The sequence below is a fragment of the Cicer arietinum genome, chromosome 4 (assembly GCF_000331145.2).
Source record: "Cicer arietinum cultivar CDC Frontier isolate Library 1 chromosome 4, Cicar.CDCFrontier_v2.0, whole genome shotgun sequence".
NCBI classification, from domain to species: domain Eukaryota; kingdom Viridiplantae; phylum Streptophyta; class Magnoliopsida; order Fabales; family Fabaceae; genus Cicer; species Cicer arietinum.
The window spans coordinates 6,331,353-6,350,359 of record NC_021163.2 but is presented as its reverse complement, the minus strand read 5'-3'; the positions used below and the strand labels follow the sequence as shown (position 1 = coordinate 6,350,359).

Genomic DNA, 19,007 nt, shown 5'->3' with positions numbered 1-19,007 from the left:
TCTAGACCATGCTTTAGGAAGTGCCTGTAAAATTTGATTGTTTTGTCCTGCTTTATTCTTTAAAATATATGCAGTTTGTTCTTGATGGTTGTTTGAAAAATGAAAGAAGCAATTTTTTACTTTTGAGGCTTAAAAATGACATGCTTGTACTTCTGTACAATGACCTGTGAAGAATGATGTTCTAGTATTGATTGTTTATGGCCAAGCTGTTTCAATCCTTATGTATCCATTGTACTTACTAACTAAAGGAGCTTTTTCTATCACAACCAGTTCCTTTTCAATACCCCAGGAATTTGTTAGAAGGTTGAAGAACTGAAAAGGGAAAGAATGAGAATTGCAAAGTAGGAAAAGTAGGTGAAACAAAGACATCGATACAAGCGAAAAATACTAGACTAGGTACTATGCCGTCTGAATAGACGCTTCTAAACCACTTATAATCACGGTCTATCAAAACAAGCGATTATTAAACTGTTTCTACAGTTAATACCATACTAATCATTAATTAACCATACCATCTTCAATGAGAACATTTGTCATGTGAGTACAAATCTAGGCCTTTTAATCAAATGGGGAAAAATATCATGATGATAACTAGTATGGCATATTTGATATAATAAACAAACAAAACCTTATGTACTCTGGAAGCACTAAAAAGACATGCACAAATGTGACATCACATTAGTGCACCTAGAGTATCCATTTTCAAGTATATGTGACACCACTTCTCTAATTTTGCAGGGCAGGAAGAGAAAGAGAATAGATTGCCAAGGAAAATAAATTATTATTTCATTAATCCAAAGAATCACTATGAAAGATCTGAATCAAGCATTTAATGCATAATGTAAAGATATATGAATATTTTTTGCCAATTGATTGAACAGGTTGCGCTACATGGATGTACAAATGAGTGACGAGTCTAAAGATACCAAAATCTGTGCAGTTTTCTAATTTCGGAAATTAGAATTCCCATCACTATTTTGACAGGTCAACCTCAATGACTCGGAAATATCCTCTGTAATAGTCTTGGATTGAACTTGCAAAGATGAGAAACAATAGATTTTGGACTCACGTTTTGAAAACCCGATTCTTCTGTTAGCCACGATCAATGCGGTGTATCAATCATAACCTGCGGGAGCAACTCAACAATAAGTTTTTTGTTCGATAATGAAACTCATATATGATTAATGTTGACGTAAAAGGTGTAGTTGAATGACTTTGTGTATGCATGCATTACATGATACAAGTTCACAATACTTACCAATCACAAAGTGATATTGCCAGGATTAGCAGTTCCACTGTCATCAGCAACTGAGACATTACCACCATTATGCACCGAAGCTGGCTGTTTAAATACAGCAGTTGTTGGTTCACGCTAGTATTAGCATAACAGAAAAGGAGAGCGTGGAAACAAAATGTTATGATAGAATACCAAATAATCGCTTTAGAGTTTGACTATTGCATTTTATTCTTAAACATTTTTCAGTTTCTTTAATAAAAAATTGGTCTATAAACCATAAAGTCTACACTTGTCAAAGTTTCTTTGTGGGATATCACAGAATCACGGGCCAAAAGATTAATATCAGCAGCCATGCTACCATAACAAATTGGCAATCAACAATCTTAACAACACTTATGAAATTAAGCAAAATTCTGATGCACCTTCTTTAAGAAGTAATATTTATAAATAATTCAGTAAATGAGAATGGTGATTTCAATTGGCCTAGAATGACTGATATCACAACCGACAGCAGCAGAGATGGAGAGCGATGGGCTTCTAACTTTATTAACTTCATGAAGGTCATCAAATGAATAAGACTAAGCAAGACCATACTTTTGTAATAAATCAATCAACTATACTTTTGGTGCTGACACTTTGTCCTAAAAAGTCGTCTATCTACTTTCCTATTGTGTTGTATCATTGTAAATACATTTTTTAGTATTTCATGTATAATGTTCGTTTTAATTTAATTCGCTTGTTTCAGCTTCATATTATTTATGTTATCTGAACTTATTTCAATTTCAATATCCATGTTATATGTTTTTAAATTTAAATTTAGAAAACATTGTATTGTTAAGGGAAAATTTGTACAAAAAAAATGTCTGACCAAAATTGGTAGCTACTTTTGAAGTTCTCTTTATATTATGGTATAGATAAAAATTCACGAAATATGTCAGTATACAGACCTGGTTAGGGATCTGGCTTGTAGTGTCACGGCCACTGGTGCTTTGCTTAATTTGCGAGTCCACATTTGGCGTAGGATCTTTTGAGCCAGATGCTGAAGCCGGATTCACAGTTTCAACAGGTCCTGCGGATCCATAAGCAGATGTTCCCGTAGCTGATGAGTTCATAATAGGTCCTCCTGAAAAAGGAAATACAGGAGCTCGCGGCATTGGCATAGAAATTCCCTGACCTTGAAGCCCAAATCCTTGAGGATTTGATCTTGCCATCCCATGTATAGCCGAGGGTCCAGACATATGTGCAACAGGGATATGAGCTCCTTGCATCTGTGGCACTTGAATCATTGGAAATCTTGAAGATCCACCGTTCATGTCAGGGATTCCCATCCCATATCCCATACCTAACCCCATATGCATGCCGACACCCAAAGGTGAAAATGCAGCCATGTGTGGTGCATGCATGTGCTGCATTCCAGCAGGTAACATCATTGGAGGCATATATAAACCGGCTCCCATTGACATCATCTGCATAAGAAGATAGGAATCAATCTCTAAGATATAACTAGTTTGTTTATAATCGGAAAACTTTAAACTAAAATATTTATGCCAGGATGGAATGAGATTACTTGAACTTGGAGCTGAAGTGTTTTTAGATACTCAATTGCTTCGTCTAGCATAGAAGCTTTATCCACCTAGAACATATGAAGTCAGAAATAAAAATATAAATGAGGAATCAAGTATGCTAAAGTAAACAAAGTATTTTAATTGTTTATATTTTGAACTTCTGCAATTTATGTTAAGAGAACACTTGATGAAGGAAAGACTATGTTTCATATTAAAGTTGAGGATCCAAAAGTTGCAACTAAATGATCGACTCCAGGTTTGTTATCTGACGCAGTAAAATTTAACTTTCAATAATTTCACAAATCTCCCGTATTCAAAAAGAACAAACTTCTGTAATTTTATACAGTTTTTCAGGTGTATCTAACAAGAGCAAAATTAGAAAGAAAAAAAAAACCTTATTGCAATTAGGTATGAGTTCTTGTAATGCACGCATCTTCTCGTTTATCCTGTCTCTTCGCCTCTGTATCCATACATTATGATCACATAAATTGGAAACAAAATAAGCTCAAGAGGGAAACAAACAGCAGATGGTCTTGCTCACCCTTTCAGATAGATTATGCACTTCAGCAGCACGGCTTCTTTTGGAACCAATAACTCCTCGTCCAGAAGCTCCCTTTTTGACAACCACCGATTCATCCTCAACATCCTTCAAGTGTTTTCTTAGTTTATAGACGGAAACTATAAAATAAGTAAGAAAATAATGTAAATCTATATCATAAACTTACTTCACTATGGCATTCAGAGTCCTCCGTGTCTCTACTTTTCCGTTTCAAATTTTGATTTGGATCATCCGAGCCTCTGTCTGCACCATTGCCAGAGCAAACAGAAGAAGAGGCTACTGCCACCTCCACACCTTTTTCAACAGTTGTTTGTCCTTTAGCAACACCGTCGCCAAGAACTTGATTGGAAGGTTGATCATTCTTAACTCCACTTTCTTTGCAAGCAGGCTCCGATTGTTTAGAAGCTACAACTTTCAGTTCAAGAGATTTTGGCTGCAAAGGTTTCAAATCAACCTTGGGTTGCTCCGCCACCTTCTGACAGCGTGTTTCTGGTTCCTTTGAACAGTCACCGCTGGAATTAACAAGAGTCGAGTCAGGAGGATTGCTGCTAGTCGAAGCAGCGCCTTTATTCTTGACTGCGATACTATCTGATCTTGCTGAAGCTGAAACCAAACCAGACTTCAAGCTAATGTTCTGAAGATTAGCTCTCACGATAGCAGCAGGCCTTGCAAAATGAGAAAAATTCATCAAACTGGAACTATTTCCAGGCATTTTAGGATCTTGCTTCTGCACCTTTAAGCTAGGAAAATCGCTCGAGGAAGATGTAATGCGAGTAATTTCACCATAAGGCACATCCTGGTTAGCATTACTTGCATTATTATTTTCAGCTACATCCGATGCCCTGGATCTAACAGTTAAAAATGACGTTGATGGAGGGTATAACTGACTAGTGCTAGCTTTATTAAGTCTTGCAGTCTCAACCGGTTCAGCTGAAGAACCCCTAGAAACATTCATTGGTTCTGCAGAATTTTTATGAGACTTCCTAAATATCTGATTTCCATTACTCCTTTTATCCAATAGAGTAAAATTATTCGAGGCAGCAGGAAGGTTATTCCCCGCGACTGAAGGTAGTTCATGTAAGAAATTAGAACCATATTCGTTTTGAAAAGAGCCATCCATTGAATAATCCAACCAAGGCATCATGTCTTCATCCTGACCAACATCTACTACATGTGATGGCACTGACATTGGAATCTCATTCAATCCAGTTTCTAAATCCCCAAACTTTCCAGTCCTTGGATTGTTACCATATCCTCCTACTCCTATGTCTTTATCTCGACCTCGAGGACTATGAGATGGTAGGCAGTGAGATGGAAAACTCCTGCAAGATGGACTCTTTCTAACTCTACTTGATTGACCTTGGCTTGAAATCTGACCACTCTCCCAAACCAGCTCAAAAAAATCATTTTCAGACCTACACATTCAAAATCCAAAAGGGACAGAGCTAAGAAACAAGAAAACATAAACAAAAGAAAGCATTTAATTTCATCAAACACATGAAAATGTTACAAATAACAACAGATTATGCTAATGAACTTACTCAGAAGGTTGATCAGCTACACTTGTATTGTTAGTCTCATTACCAAGGTTCTCTCTAGCCAACCGGTATAACTCATAAAGAGGCATGGTGAATCAAAGGATCAACAGAACCAAACCACTACCAAAAAACTCAGACAAAACCCCCCAAATCAAAAAACCAAAGCTCTTAGCATTGCTTCCAACACATTCTGATGTATAAACTTTTCCACCTTCGGATACCAAATGAAGTTTGAAGACAAAGTAGAGAGAGACTTGACGTAAGCCAAACTACACTATGAAACAATCATCAATAAATCTCTATTGATTTTAAAAGGAAACAAGCTTACATCAATAATTTCCAAATAAAAAAATAATCCTTTATTTTAATACCCTTAAAGTCTTTATCATTGAGAAACAAAAGTTACTTAACCATAATACAAAATTAAGTTAATAAAACAACATCAGTCAAACAAATTCTTTAACAACTTATATATATAGTATAAAATATCATGCTTACAAACCTTGTTAAGTGAAGTAATGAACTTTAATCCGATCTCTTTTTTTTATATTCTTTATTGTTTTTTTCTTCTAACAAGCATTCAAGTAGGCACACCACAAAAACACACAATCCAAGTTGAGTTTTTCCACCGAATAGAGTTTGTGTGACACTGTTTCACGGCTAAGATCAAGGGAAACCCACGTAACTTCAATAACTACAAACACAAAGTGATAAGACCCACTTCACTCTTTTCAACTGGGTACTTAAAAAGTTACAAAATTTCAGGGGAAAAAAAAAACTTAGCTTCTTCGCAGTGAAAAATGTTACTTTTTTTTTTCTTTCTAATCCAAATGCAACAATATTTGAGTGGGGGCTATCATTATTCATTCCCAATTCACATAATCCCCGCCAATGAAGTAATCAAAAAAGCAATCTTTCAAGCTCGAACAAAGGGAAAATCCAAAATGAACGCAGAAAGCGGCGAAAGATTTGTGGAGTTGCAGAAAAACCAATGCAGCAACACAACATAGAAAGAGAAAGAGAGATTCAGGGGTTTATTAACCATGGTTATTCACGAGTTAAAATAGTGGTTAACTTTATGTAAACTCGAATAAAATCAATAGTTCATTCATTTGATATATATTTTTTTAACACATTTTTTTATCGGTTAAAATTCATATAAATTATATAAAAGTTGATTTTATATGAAATTTAATTTAAAACATTTATATAAATTATAATTAATTAACTAAATAATGTATTAAAATGTGTATATTAATGAATTTATTTTTAGCTTTATTCTCTAGACTTTTAAATTCCAACGGTTAACCCTCCTTTTAAGCGAGTGAATCACACGCTTCTATTGTCTGGGAATTTTTTTGCCCTAAAGTGGGTGGGTAGGTTTCCCATAATAGTGTGTTGTGTGTCTCTATTCTGTGTATTTATAAGAAAGAGTATGTTTTAAATCTTTTGAATATATTATCTTTGCAAATTGGGTTATGTGTGAGTGCATCCATAATGCAACACAACAAAATCATATCCATATCATTATAACCTGTTTGGACAGTGACACTCTTTTTAGTAGATAACCTTATAAAATAATAATCAAAATTTTTGGTTTGTTGATTGAAGGTTAAGACATTAATAAATTAAGTCATTGACTTGATCATTACTTTTTTTATATACAAGAAAAATCTTAATTGACAAAAGGAGCAATCTTATTACACCTTCATTGTTGGAGAGACTTTGGGATAATTAATTGAGTGGTGGGTTCTAATATTTGCTAATGGCAACTTGGCATTGCAATCATGCTAGAAGAGGAGTGCTGTCCTTTTTTATGGTTTTCTATGTTTCTCCCCTTTTGTGAGATTTGGATTTGTTGAATGAAGGGTTTTGTAATAATTATTAGATCATGTCTGTATAAACAGATTAATTAAGTGATTATAAAACAAATGTTTATTTGTAATTATTTATCTATTAACTATTTTTATAATAAAAAGTAAAATCTAATTATTTTCAAGTAAATTAATATAAACTATTTTTATACGTTGTTTTTTAGATTTTATAAAAATAAATTTAAAATAACTGATAGATGATTGTTTTTATAAATTTTTGTAAGGAGTCTAACATGTGTTTATGTTTGATAAGTTTAAATAAATCAATATCAATAATTGTATAAAAAAAATCAATATAAATATTTCTTTAATCATTTAATCTGGAATTATTGCTTTTAAAATGAGTGAATCACTTAGAGTATAAAAATAAATGTGAATATTATAGATATAACATACATTAATAATTTTTCGACTAAAATCGAACAGATTAAATTCAAATTTGATAATGTAAATTATAAAATTAAAATTCATAGTCGACTGATTATTGTCAAATTATAAAACTAAAATTAAAATGTATATTTTTATGTCTAAATGCTTTTTTGCTTGACCTAAAACCATATTCTTAATCATTTGAAATTTAAAGAAAGGATTAAAGACAATTGCTTTATTTACAGTTTTCTTTAAAAAATTAAGGATCCTTTGTCATCAGGTAGAATCTAACATGTCCCTAACCATATAAGTTATGGTTGGATTTACATGCGGTCCCCATAATTTATTGTCACTAAAATGTCCCCCATGCCTTTTTCTTTAATTAGCCAAATACTAGTGCTATATTATAATGTCAACATGCCACGGTATAGAGGTTATTGTTGCCATTTTCTAAGAACACATTTTATTAAGGCACTGATTAGTTATGGGCCAACGAAATACTAATCTGCAAGGGATTGGATGTCTGCATGTTTTTAAATTAGAAAATGTACTCTCGTTTTTCTAAATAACTACTGTCTCCATATCATAAGTATTTTATGGTTCTATGTATAAATAAATCATGGAAATTAAATTTTACTTGATTTTACTCATCTTGAGATTATTTTTAAAAAAAAATCTTTTTCAGTTATTTATTTGGTCGTGGTTGATTTTAATTGTAGTCTCATTTAATTAGGACAGTCCATTGTAGGACTCTTAACCATTGCTCACACCTCCAATGCATACTTTAATTTGGAAATTTAAAATTCATACGATGCTATAGGTATAGGCAAAAGGAAATGACAGTTTAATGATTTGTTTAGTTTGTATTTCTTTTAAAGTTACGTTGATTTTAACTTACTAATAAGAATATGTAAAGTTTGTAAAAAATATCATTGTAGTGAAAGAGGATATGAAATATTAGTTAGGGATAATGACATGATATATTTTTGGAAATCATCATAAAAATAATTATTTAATATTTTTATTATTTCTTTATCCTCCAAAAAAATATATAAATAATCTAATTGATCTTGATTCTATTTTCTTTTGTTATCATTTTACTCATTTAATTAATCCAAACAAAAAAACAATATATATTAATAAAAGCAGTGTAAAAAGAAGAGTTTATAAATAAAATAGGAGTGAAGGAATAATAAGGTCCCATTGCAAAGCATAAATATGCATGCACTATATGAAGGGTTTGACTGTTTAGCATTTGAGGAGCCAACCCTCCAAAATGAAGAAGGAATATTTAATATTTGAGGAGGCAAGTCAAGGAAAGCAATAGTACTCTTCCTCTGCAAAATAAATAAATGATGGATGAAGATTAGATTAGAGGTAGCTAGCTCATGGTGTGGACCCAAATGAACAACATCTACTTGGCCCCTTCCTCACCTGGTAAGTGGACCTCACTCACCACCCTGCTATCTTTTTTTGTGGTACATGCATGTTCTACTTTCTCTGCATGTCATTACATATTAATATTCAGATAGATTTAATTGGGGTCAATCAAGATTCAAGAGTTTGCGGTGCGCAGATAAATATACATATTTCATTTTTATTTTTCAAAAATTTGATATAATTAATGTGCTTATTTTTTATAAAAGTTTTTTAAAATTGTTTATCATACATAAATTTATTTAATATTAAATTTTTATATTTCAAGCCAAATAATAATATTAATTAAAGTTATATATAAAAAATAATTAATAAATCTAAAATTTGAAAATTAATTTATATTTATAAACATCTTTTTTCTTTCAATTAGTGCTTATAAATAAAAGAAAGAAAATAATATTTAGTATAAATTATTTTTAATAAGTATTGGTAGATTTATTTATTTATTTTATATAAAAGTTAGAGTATAAATACATGACATAAAAAAAAAAATCATTATTAACACCCCATGTATAACTCCAATCTATCATCTGCAACACCGTTAATATTTGGAAAACAAGCAACTTATGTATGCAGACATTTTCTATAGCGGACCTTGTAATTAGAATGGAAAACATCAAGCACCGACTTTAGATGGAGGATGACAAGATATTTTGAAAGTTTTAATAATTTGGAAATGTTTGAATAGAGTAAGAAGACACATATCCCTTAAACAGACTACCTGCAATATGATCAGAGCAATAATGGAAGAGCAAGATTGTTGATAAGTAATTACTTTATATTATCAAAACAACTTGTTTTTAGCAAACCGAATGCCGTTAATGGCGAAAGATATTACGGCCAATAAAATGTCTCTATTCTGACTTCTAGGAGAAGATAAAACCTATGAGTATATGATAGATTTAGTACTCCCATAAATAAATGTAAAGGAGAAAATATTAATTTTGAGAATTAGTAACAATTAGATGGTATAATTTAAAAAATATTAAGACGATTTCAATGATAAATTTAAAAATTAACATATGTTTTAGCATTATCAAAATAAATAATCAATAATTGAATGACATGTTATTTATAAATAAATTTAATTATATTTTATATTTAATATAATTAAATTTTTAAATTTTTTGTCTATTTTGAAATATCATTTTTTTTATAATTTTAATTATAAAAACAATGTATTAACTACTGAGATCTTAAATAAATAATTGAAACAACTTTAATAAACAGTATAATAATGCTCTTGTGGATAAATTTAAAAAAATTATTAATCAGAATATTAATATTACTGTTATACACTTTTTTATAGTCCATAAAACTTATCAATATTAAGATTCTCTTGTAAAATAAAATTTTCTGTATAAAAAAATATTAATTATTTAAAAAATAAAAACTTAAATTTACAAATTAGAATATCAATTATGTTTCTTTTTTAATAGTTTAATAATAATTTGGAAAAATGTATATATATATATATATATTATTGATAAATTTAGTGTGAAAATAAGTTTTGTTAAATTTTGTGTAAGGATGAATGAGTTATTTAATCTATAAAATCAGATGTAGTATTAATAATGTATTGTACGCCGCTGGGAAGGGAAGAAATTGAAATTTTTCAGCAAGGACACAATATACAATTGTCGTACGTATTCATTCCCACAGAGATCAAACACATGGCGGCGAACTGGAACGACAGAGATACCACAAACAAATGCACTGTTGCAGCGACATTATCGTACGGTACACCAACAACAACCCAATCCGTCAGAGGCTATTATTACATTTATCTATTTATATTCTTTGAATAATTTCGATCAAATTTGTTTATTAAATTTAATATAATTGTTAAAAATTAGTAACATTTTTTAATTGAATTATATACACTTTGAGAATAAAATATAAACAAAAAAATAATTAAAAAAATTAATATATCTTATTTTAATTTTTAACTAGATTTATACTTTTGTTGATACTTCATTTTAGATGGTTGTTATATATATCAATAACAATGACTGACAATACATCACTTTGCATTTTTTATTGTTTCAATTTTAAAAGTATAACATGTTAATATAATTACGAAATAAAAATAAAAATAAGAACGAGTTTATATATTTTAAAAGATTAAAAATATATTTATCTCAAAAAAATAAATAAGCAACGCAATGAGGCACAATGCATCTTGTGTGTGGTTTAGTCTTCTTGTTTCGTTTACTTAAAGCAACAATTACTAGTATATGTTTAACGGTGTAAATATGAAAATGGATAACTACAAATCTTCAGAATCAATTCCAGTCAATCACAGAAGCTAGGGTGTATACCTTCGCGGTAAACTTGGCTTTGGAGCCATAATTGATTTGTGTTGATAAAAGCCAAACACTCGAATTTGTGGTTAAATCACTTTTGACCATTCCAAAATTTATTTTAAAGAGTGTGAATGTGATTTCAAGTAGATGATTAGTCACCCATCATCAAACACACGCTAAAGCATACTCCATTTTATAAGAATATTAAATTATAGAAATATGTTAACAATTGTAATTTGAGCATTGTTTAAGGAATTACTAAAATACATTTGAAGAATTTCTTAAATTCATTTAAAATTTGAGTGAATTAATTATAGTAAAATTTACTTTTTACTTTCAAATAAAAAATATATATTTGAAGAATTGTAAAAGACAAGTTTTAAGAACCAAAATAAATAAATTTATATAAAGAATATTTATTTTTTTATTAAATAATGAAGTAATTAACTCACACATTTTAAATACATAAAAATTAGGAATTGTGAATCCAAACTTTAACATCAACATATCGATATTCTTAGTCCTTACAACTACCGATGAATTGTATTTACCGATCAAAATAATACATATATTTCTAAATTATAAACATCATTGACTAAGGTTTAAAAACATGTGCCACCGCACAATTAATTTAAAATTATTTAAAAAACTATATATACATTTTTTTATTTAAAAAAAAATTAAATAAATTTGTAGTCTCATAATATTTTTAAAATTTTGTTTTTAAATTTTATAATTGAATCACGTTTTTAATCTTTACAAAGTTTTAATTCATGCAAACAATTTTAGTTATTGTTAAAATGTTAATAAATAATTTTAAACGATACAAAATTATAAAAGATTTCTCTATTAAAAATAAATTAAAATTCAATTTCATATTTTTATTACTTTTATCTTTAATTTATAGCATTCTAAAAAATTTGTATTTAATTCATCATAAACTAAAAAATTCTATATTTTTATGAGTAATTTTTTATAAGATTATAATGTTTGCAAAAGAAAATCGTTGAAAAATTTATATTACATTAATTTTTTTTAAATATTATAAAAATTAAAAATATATTTAATTTTTAAATATTATAAAGACTAAAAATTTAATTAATTTTTAGAAAAAATTTAAATATAAAAAGATATTGTGGCATCAAATAATTGAATATTGAGTACTATTTCAAACCAAATTTTATAATAGTAGAGTTTTCACCTACTTTTAATTAGGATAATGGATTTCCATCGTGGCCTTATGTGTAACCCAAATGAACAACCAAGTAATTTCTATAAAACGGAACAATTAAGTCCTTTATAATGATAAAAAATAGTTAATTAAATTTTTGATAAGGATTCTGAGTTTATTCATTTAATTCTTATCAATGATTTAATTATTATTTTTGATTATTGTCAATAATATAAGTGTTTTTTTTTTAATAAAAGTTACATGTAAGATAATCAACTTGACAAGTAATCAAACAACTTAAATTTTTTTTTTTTTTTTAATGTAATCGACACAAATACTATTTGTGTTGGTTTTTCTTTTTCTTACTAAAAAATACTTTTATTTTTGACTATTCTGGACTTTCTAAAATTTATCACAAAGTAAAATGAATCTTTTCTCTAGTTTTATAATATAATATGCAAATGATTTACACAATTTTTTTTTAAAGGCAAAGGACAATTTATAAACCGCATTCAAACACCAACACAAGGTGTGCAATATGAATTTCTCCTTCACGGGTGTAGATCTTTGCTCCGTTTGTACAACAACTTTAAATTACTTTTGCTAACGAATGACAATGTTCAATCACTTATTAGAGCATCTATTTCTTACACTTGCAATATTTTTTAATCTGAAATAATTTTTAGATTTTGGTCTTTTCTATTTTTAAATCAATAACTTTAATCTTTTAATTTTATCAATTTTTGAAACTAAACTCATCATTTTTCACTTATGTTTATGTAGCATAGTTTAATATGATATATTATTAATTTACTTATTTAATAAAGTGTTGCCACATCAGATTATATTTAAATATATAAATTATTTTTATAAAATAAATAAAAATAAAAATTGTTTGAAAAATCTAAAAAATAAATAAATATCAGGAAAAATCCATAAAATACTAAATTATTACTTTAAAAAATTAAAAAATTTACTTGCAAAATACCAATACAAAACAAGAAAAACTAGTAAAAATCAATAAAAAAAACTAAAAACATCCCAAAAATACAACAACAACAACAAAAAAGTAAAATTATTTACAAGATACCAATAAAAACCAGGAAACCCAGAAAAGAAAACAGTAAAAATCAGAAGAATAAAAAAAAGAGTAATTTAAAACCGATAAAATCAGTAGGAAACTTGAAAAATACCAAAAAATGGCAAACAACTCCAGAAAAATAGAACTAAAAAATAAAATAAACTAAAATCAGTGAAAGAACCAGAAAAAACAGTAAAAAAACCATTGTAAACCAGGAATAAAAAATGAATAAAAATCTAAAAAACCAATAAAAAACTAGGAAAATAAAAAAAATACAAAAATATTATCTAAAAATACAACTAAAATATCATAAAATGTCAAATAATTATATACACCATAATGTCATAATATTATCTAAGTCATAAAATATAAACTAGTCATTCAAAGTAATATCATAATATTACCTAAGTTATAAACAAATATGATAGTGCTAAAAGTTTCCGATAAAGACAAAATATTTTTGCCGATTTCTAGATGTTTTACTGGTTTTATTTTATTTTATTGATTTTACTCGTCTTTTTATTGGTATTTTCAAAAAACTTTTTTTTATAGTTTTAAGTAATAATTTGATATTTTAGAATTTTTTTTTCTTATTTTTCAGATTTTTTAAATAATTTTTGTATTATAAAAATAATTTATGTATTTAAATATAATTTGACGCGACACCAATTTATTAAATTAATAAATATTTCTTTATATTAAATTACGTCATATAAATATAAGTAAAAAATGATAAGTCTAATTTTAAATTTAATAAAATTAAGAGATCTCAATTGAAAAAACTAAAATAAAATTGAAATTAAAATTAAAATTAAGGAACTAAAATTATAATAATATGAATTATTTGTAGTCTAAATCATAACAGTATTATACCATTAAATATAATTCTACACCATTTGAAAATGAAACATGATAATTAAAATGAATGCATTCCATTGAAAGAAAAATACTGTTATAAGTAGTTAATTTAACAGTGATATTGACTTGTTTTATTATAATAACAGCGATACTGACATTGTATGATTATTATATAGTGATGGCAGTTGCCAAATAAATTGGACCAAATACTATAATACTCTCTCTCTACTAATTGCATTTGCAGGTAATTGTGGCTGCTCCTTTTCAGACTGCACATGACTGCTAGTAAATCGCTGCATGCGCAGGAACATACACACAAGAAACTACTGTTAACAAAACCACCCTATTTTTGTCTATATATGAACAATTCTTATATATAATAATAATGTTAAGACATCACAAGATATGAATTATTAATATGAATTGAAACCAAATTTAATATTTATGCTCATATAAACTTTCAAGCGTGCTTCACATACAAAACGTGTCATTTTCTTAGGATTAGATTTTCAGTACTATAATCTTATTATACCATGCACCCCATGATGCTTTCAGGTTACCAATCGAAAGTTAAATAAACTCAACTTAGATCATAGGCACGAGTTGTTTAATTTTAGCACACTAAATTTTTTCGCTATGTCTAAAAATTATTAAGAACAAGGATTATTTATATATATATATATATATCGTGATTTTTCATAAAGTCTAAAAAAAAAAACATCAAAACAAAAATAATTGTCTCATTGATAAAAAGAAATGCAAACATGTCTCACAAGTTACAACTATACATACAATCTTTAAATCAAAAACCTTAGTTTATGTTCCACAAATTCAAAGTTAAGTATACACAAAAATAATATCTACGACATAATGTCTACACCCATAAAACGAATGAAAATGGCAATAACAATGAGGTGACACGTCATCCATCATTAAACCATGACGATGATCGTCATAATGGGAATGATAAAGATGAAAACTATGATTGTACTAGTGCAAAAAGCACCGCCTAAATCCAAAGTTAGCATATATGCACAGTTGGAATGTAAGTATGAATTTATGTAACACATACCTCGAGACTTATCTCCAATTTCCTTTTATCACAAATAATATCTCTATGATTGATTCGCCTCTTGTGTCTCACCTACAATACCTCACCAATTCATGCATTCTGTCTCACCTGCTCTTATTATGTAATGCAAGTCACCAATAATTTATGATAATTACTTCCGTATTATATATGAAATAATATTCATATTTACATTATTTTGTTATATTTTTGTGCTACGAGAGACTCCATTATTTTCACAAGTAATAATTTATTAAATATCTCTCATACTAACATAAGTTTCATCATATTGTTTTTATTTGTGCTCAATTCATCAGTTTAACTGTGTTGTGGGAAATGCGATTTAGTGGTCCAGGTGATAATATTTCAACAAGTGTGCAAAATTGTTTAAATAATAAAATGATAAAAAAGATCGTCTCTATCTGAATTGTATTTAATATAACTATGCAACACAATTGTAAACATTTATTAGATGAGTAATGTTGTAATGGATTATAAATTGGTGTTTATTTTGAATGAATTAAATATCGCTAGATAAATAACAATATAAGAAAAACCATTACAGATTCGAATCACTTCATTTTTACTATATAATTATTAATTCATTATTTTAAGTTTTATGATTACCTCAAATTAATCCATTAGACTAAGATCAATTCTTTGACTGAAAATCTTAACACTTGTTTTAATTCAAGTTATTATAATTGCATAAATAATATATAAAAAACCAAAATTGCATAAACCCAAAAAAATTCATTTATGTCATGTAAAGTCTCTTAACTTCTGTGATTTAAGTTTCCTCAAAGTAATTAACCAATAAAGTCAAAAACAAAAAGAATACACTATGAGAATTCGTTTGGTTAGAAATTAATTAGGGTTAGTAACAAAATGAATCCAAAAGATAAAAAAATTATTTCTTTATTAAATTGAATAGAAAATTATTTGAAAATAAATAAAATTAACTATAAAAGGCTTAAAAACAAGAATAGACAAAGAGTGATCCACATCTTCCAACTTAATTTTTGGCTTATATGATATGGATAATCCCTCCAATTGAAATTCCAACTGGAACGAGCTTTGTCACGCAAACCACATTTAGCAACAATCGCCTCCTTCTAAAGGGAATTTTCGTAAAGCTTCACCATTGCCAAGCTCTCCAAAGTCACATTCATTTGTTTTTTAACATGAAAAAACTATTCGTTTGGCAAATATCAATTAGTTCGTTCACCACCTGCCCGATACGAAACTCGATTTGTAACATGAGATGATGGACCCAATCATTTTTAAATTATTTTATACAACCTACTTATCATTCAGCTCATCAAAATTGTCAACTTTGGGCCATCGGGGATGGGTCATAACAAACCACTAGTAATACTTACAAAAATTTATCTTATACCTCCCTTTCCCTTTCTTTACACTCCTACTCACACATTTTAATAAAAATCTAATTTTATTCTTTTTAAGAAAAAAAAATCATACTTTATATTTTGATGGTATACATTTATATATCGGAAAATTTTGAAAAAATATATCTAATACAAAAATGTGTTTTGAATTTTCTAAAAAAAAAAATTATTCTGAAAAATTTTAAAAAAATATTCTAAAAATACATTTGTATTTCGAAAAACTGAAATTTTTTTTTTGAAAAACTTGTTAAAGTTTTAATTATCAGAAATACATTTATGTTTCAGAAAATTTAAAAAAATGTTTTTAATATATAAAATTCAAAATTTTAAAAATACATTTGTGTTTCAGAAATTTTTTTTTAAGTTTTTAGAATCTAAGTTGAATTTAGTAGAGTAAAATAATTAATTATAGTTTTTTAAAAAAAATACTAAAATAAATAATTTGTATAAAATATGGAATTAGGAGTATAAATATAGAAGTATATAGTATAATTTCCTAATAGCTATCATACACTTTCACGTTCCTTTCGTTTTTATTTAAATACATCCTACTCCTAAGTTTTGTAAAAAAAAAAAAACAGTTGCAGATTTAGCGGCGTTCACGTGTTAGAATTGAAGTATGTTATGTATTATGTACCAGATACCACACGGATTACCATAATGTATTGGAAAGTTCCATGACATGCAATCAAGTAAGCTTTTGTTCGAGTCCAGCTTTATATTTGATAAATATTTATTTTTGACTTAATTGTAACTTTTGCTCACTCTATTTTTATTAATGTTGTTGAATTTGCAAAATAATCATTTGATCTAAATGAATAATACACATTAAATTATAATAAAATATTCTAAAACTTTCAATTTTAAATTATAAAATTATTTATTTTTTATAATTATAATTATAATTATAATTATATATATATTAAATATTTCTACATCATAAAATCATATATCATAATATTTAAAACATGTCACATCACTATTTAATTTTAAGTTAAAACATCAAAGATAGATTAAAATTATTGGATTTTAAAATAAAGGGATTAATTTCACAAATTGATTAAATAAATAAAAAATTAGAGTTTCATTGATTTGCAACTAAAAGTAAATAGAGTAATTGACTTTTACGTTGATAAATAAAAATGTACAAAAAGATATAAGAAATCGAGTTGTAACCCGTAAATAAATAGGGATTTTATTTAATTTAAATAATAATAATAATAATAATAATAGTAATAAAAATTAGGAAATAATTGTAGTTAAGGAAATTAAAGAAATATAGGAAAGAAAAAATATATAATTATGAATGTATTTTATTATTATTATTATTATTATTATTATTATTATTATTATTATTATTATTATTATTAATAATTAAAGTGACACTAATTTTCATTTTATAAATGTCTCCAAGAGAATTAAAATGAATGTACTTTCAAATCAAAATGAGTAAAAGGAATGAAAAGAATATGGATTGAAATGATATATTAAATTACAATATATATTTTTTTAAATTTAAATTTTTTAATCTAAAAAATGATTAAAATAAAAAAACAGAACAAAACAAAAATCTGGAAAAATAGACCTAATCACAGAAAAAATGTGAAAGAGAGGAAAAAGAAATAGAAATGCAAAAAAAATGCTAAATTAAATAGTGTTTGAGAACCAACTTTAGAACTAGTATTGTACATATCTCTACTCTAGGTTTCTTTTTCCCTCTTAATTAATATAAATTACAGTCTAGTACACTTTACGCTGTCTATATTTTAATACATTGAATCAATGTAGAATATTGTGATTATGAAGTTTACAAAAAAAATGTACAAGTAAAATATAAGAATTTGAGTATCAACTCAAATAAATAAATTAATAAATAGATCGTTAGAATTTTTTTTTTTTAAAAAAAGGAAAATATATTTGTAATTTAAGTAATATCACAAATAGAAAATAATTTTAACTAAAGAAATATAGAAAAGGAAAAGTCGATAATAAAAATTACAATAATGTAAATTGAAAATAATTATAGGAATAAAATGGAAATATAGATGGAAACAAAATGGTAATATATAATACAGATGGAAATATAATTTTTTAAAGTGAAGTAGATTAGCAAAATAAAAAAAATGGAAATATAAATAGAAATAAGGATTTCTTTTTATAATATAATTTATTGATCCCGTAAAACTTTTATCAAACAATATAAAAAAACTAAACTCATAACAGTTTCTAATTGATTTATATAAGAATAAGCCAAATGAGATGCTAGCTTTTTTTTTTTAACCTCAAATGAGATGTGAATTAAAGTAGATGAAAACTTTTAACAATACGAAGCTTTTGCCCACAAATATTGTGAATAAGAATGTGGCTCCAGTGTATTTTTATCAATTTAATGTCGTAGTAATCAAAATTTCTGATAACATATACTACAAGGGAAAACATTTATCTTTTGAAAATATATATAAGAATTATTAGTTTCTATTTAAAAATATAACAAATGAAAACGGTACTCATCCAAAATATCAATTTAGAATATA

The 19,007-nt window shown here is 27.0% G+C and overlaps 1 protein-coding gene across 5 annotated transcripts; it reads right to left on the bottom strand.

Annotated features, from left to right (window-relative positions):
- Positions 1-761: 761 nt before the first annotated feature.
- LOC101501589 (transcription factor PIF3) lies at positions 762-5,964 on the bottom strand. 5 transcript variants are annotated; one of them, XM_027333828.2, is made up of 10 exons: positions 5,402-5,964; positions 4,903-5,168; positions 3,528-4,776; positions 3,344-3,448; positions 3,197-3,262; positions 2,805-2,870; positions 2,412-2,703; positions 2,185-2,306; positions 1,259-1,372; positions 762-1,126 (listed from the first exon to the last, which is right to left on the bottom strand). In XM_027333828.2, the coding sequence occupies exons 2-9, from the start codon at positions 4,986-4,988 to the stop codon at positions 1,262-1,264; spliced, it is 2,097 nt and encodes a 698-aa protein (XP_027189629.1). In that variant the 5' UTR covers positions 4,989-5,168; positions 5,402-5,964; the 3' UTR covers positions 762-1,126; positions 1,259-1,261. The 5 variants fall into 5 exon arrangements, with proteins under 5 accessions (XP_027189629.1, XP_027189630.1, XP_004495811.1 ...); XM_027333829.2 differs by having other exon boundaries at positions 1,259-1,342; positions 5,402-5,963; XM_004495754.4 differs by having other exon boundaries at positions 2,185-2,703; positions 4,903-5,173; positions 5,402-5,962.
- Between the last annotated feature and the right edge of the window lie 13,043 nt (positions 5,965-19,007).

Coding starts and splice junctions, on each gene's coding strand:
- LOC101501589 (XM_004495754.4), bottom strand. CDS start 4,988: ATGCCTCTTTATGAGTTATACCGGTTGGCTAGAGAGAACCTTGGTAAT. Junction 4,777..4,902: donor GTAGCTGATCAACCTTCTGA/GTAAGTTCATTA, acceptor TTGAATGTGTAG/GTCTGAAAATGATTTTTTTG. Junction 3,263..3,343: donor TGCATAATCTATCTGAAAGG/GTGAGCAAGACC, acceptor GTATGGATACAG/AGGCGAAGAGACAGGATAAA.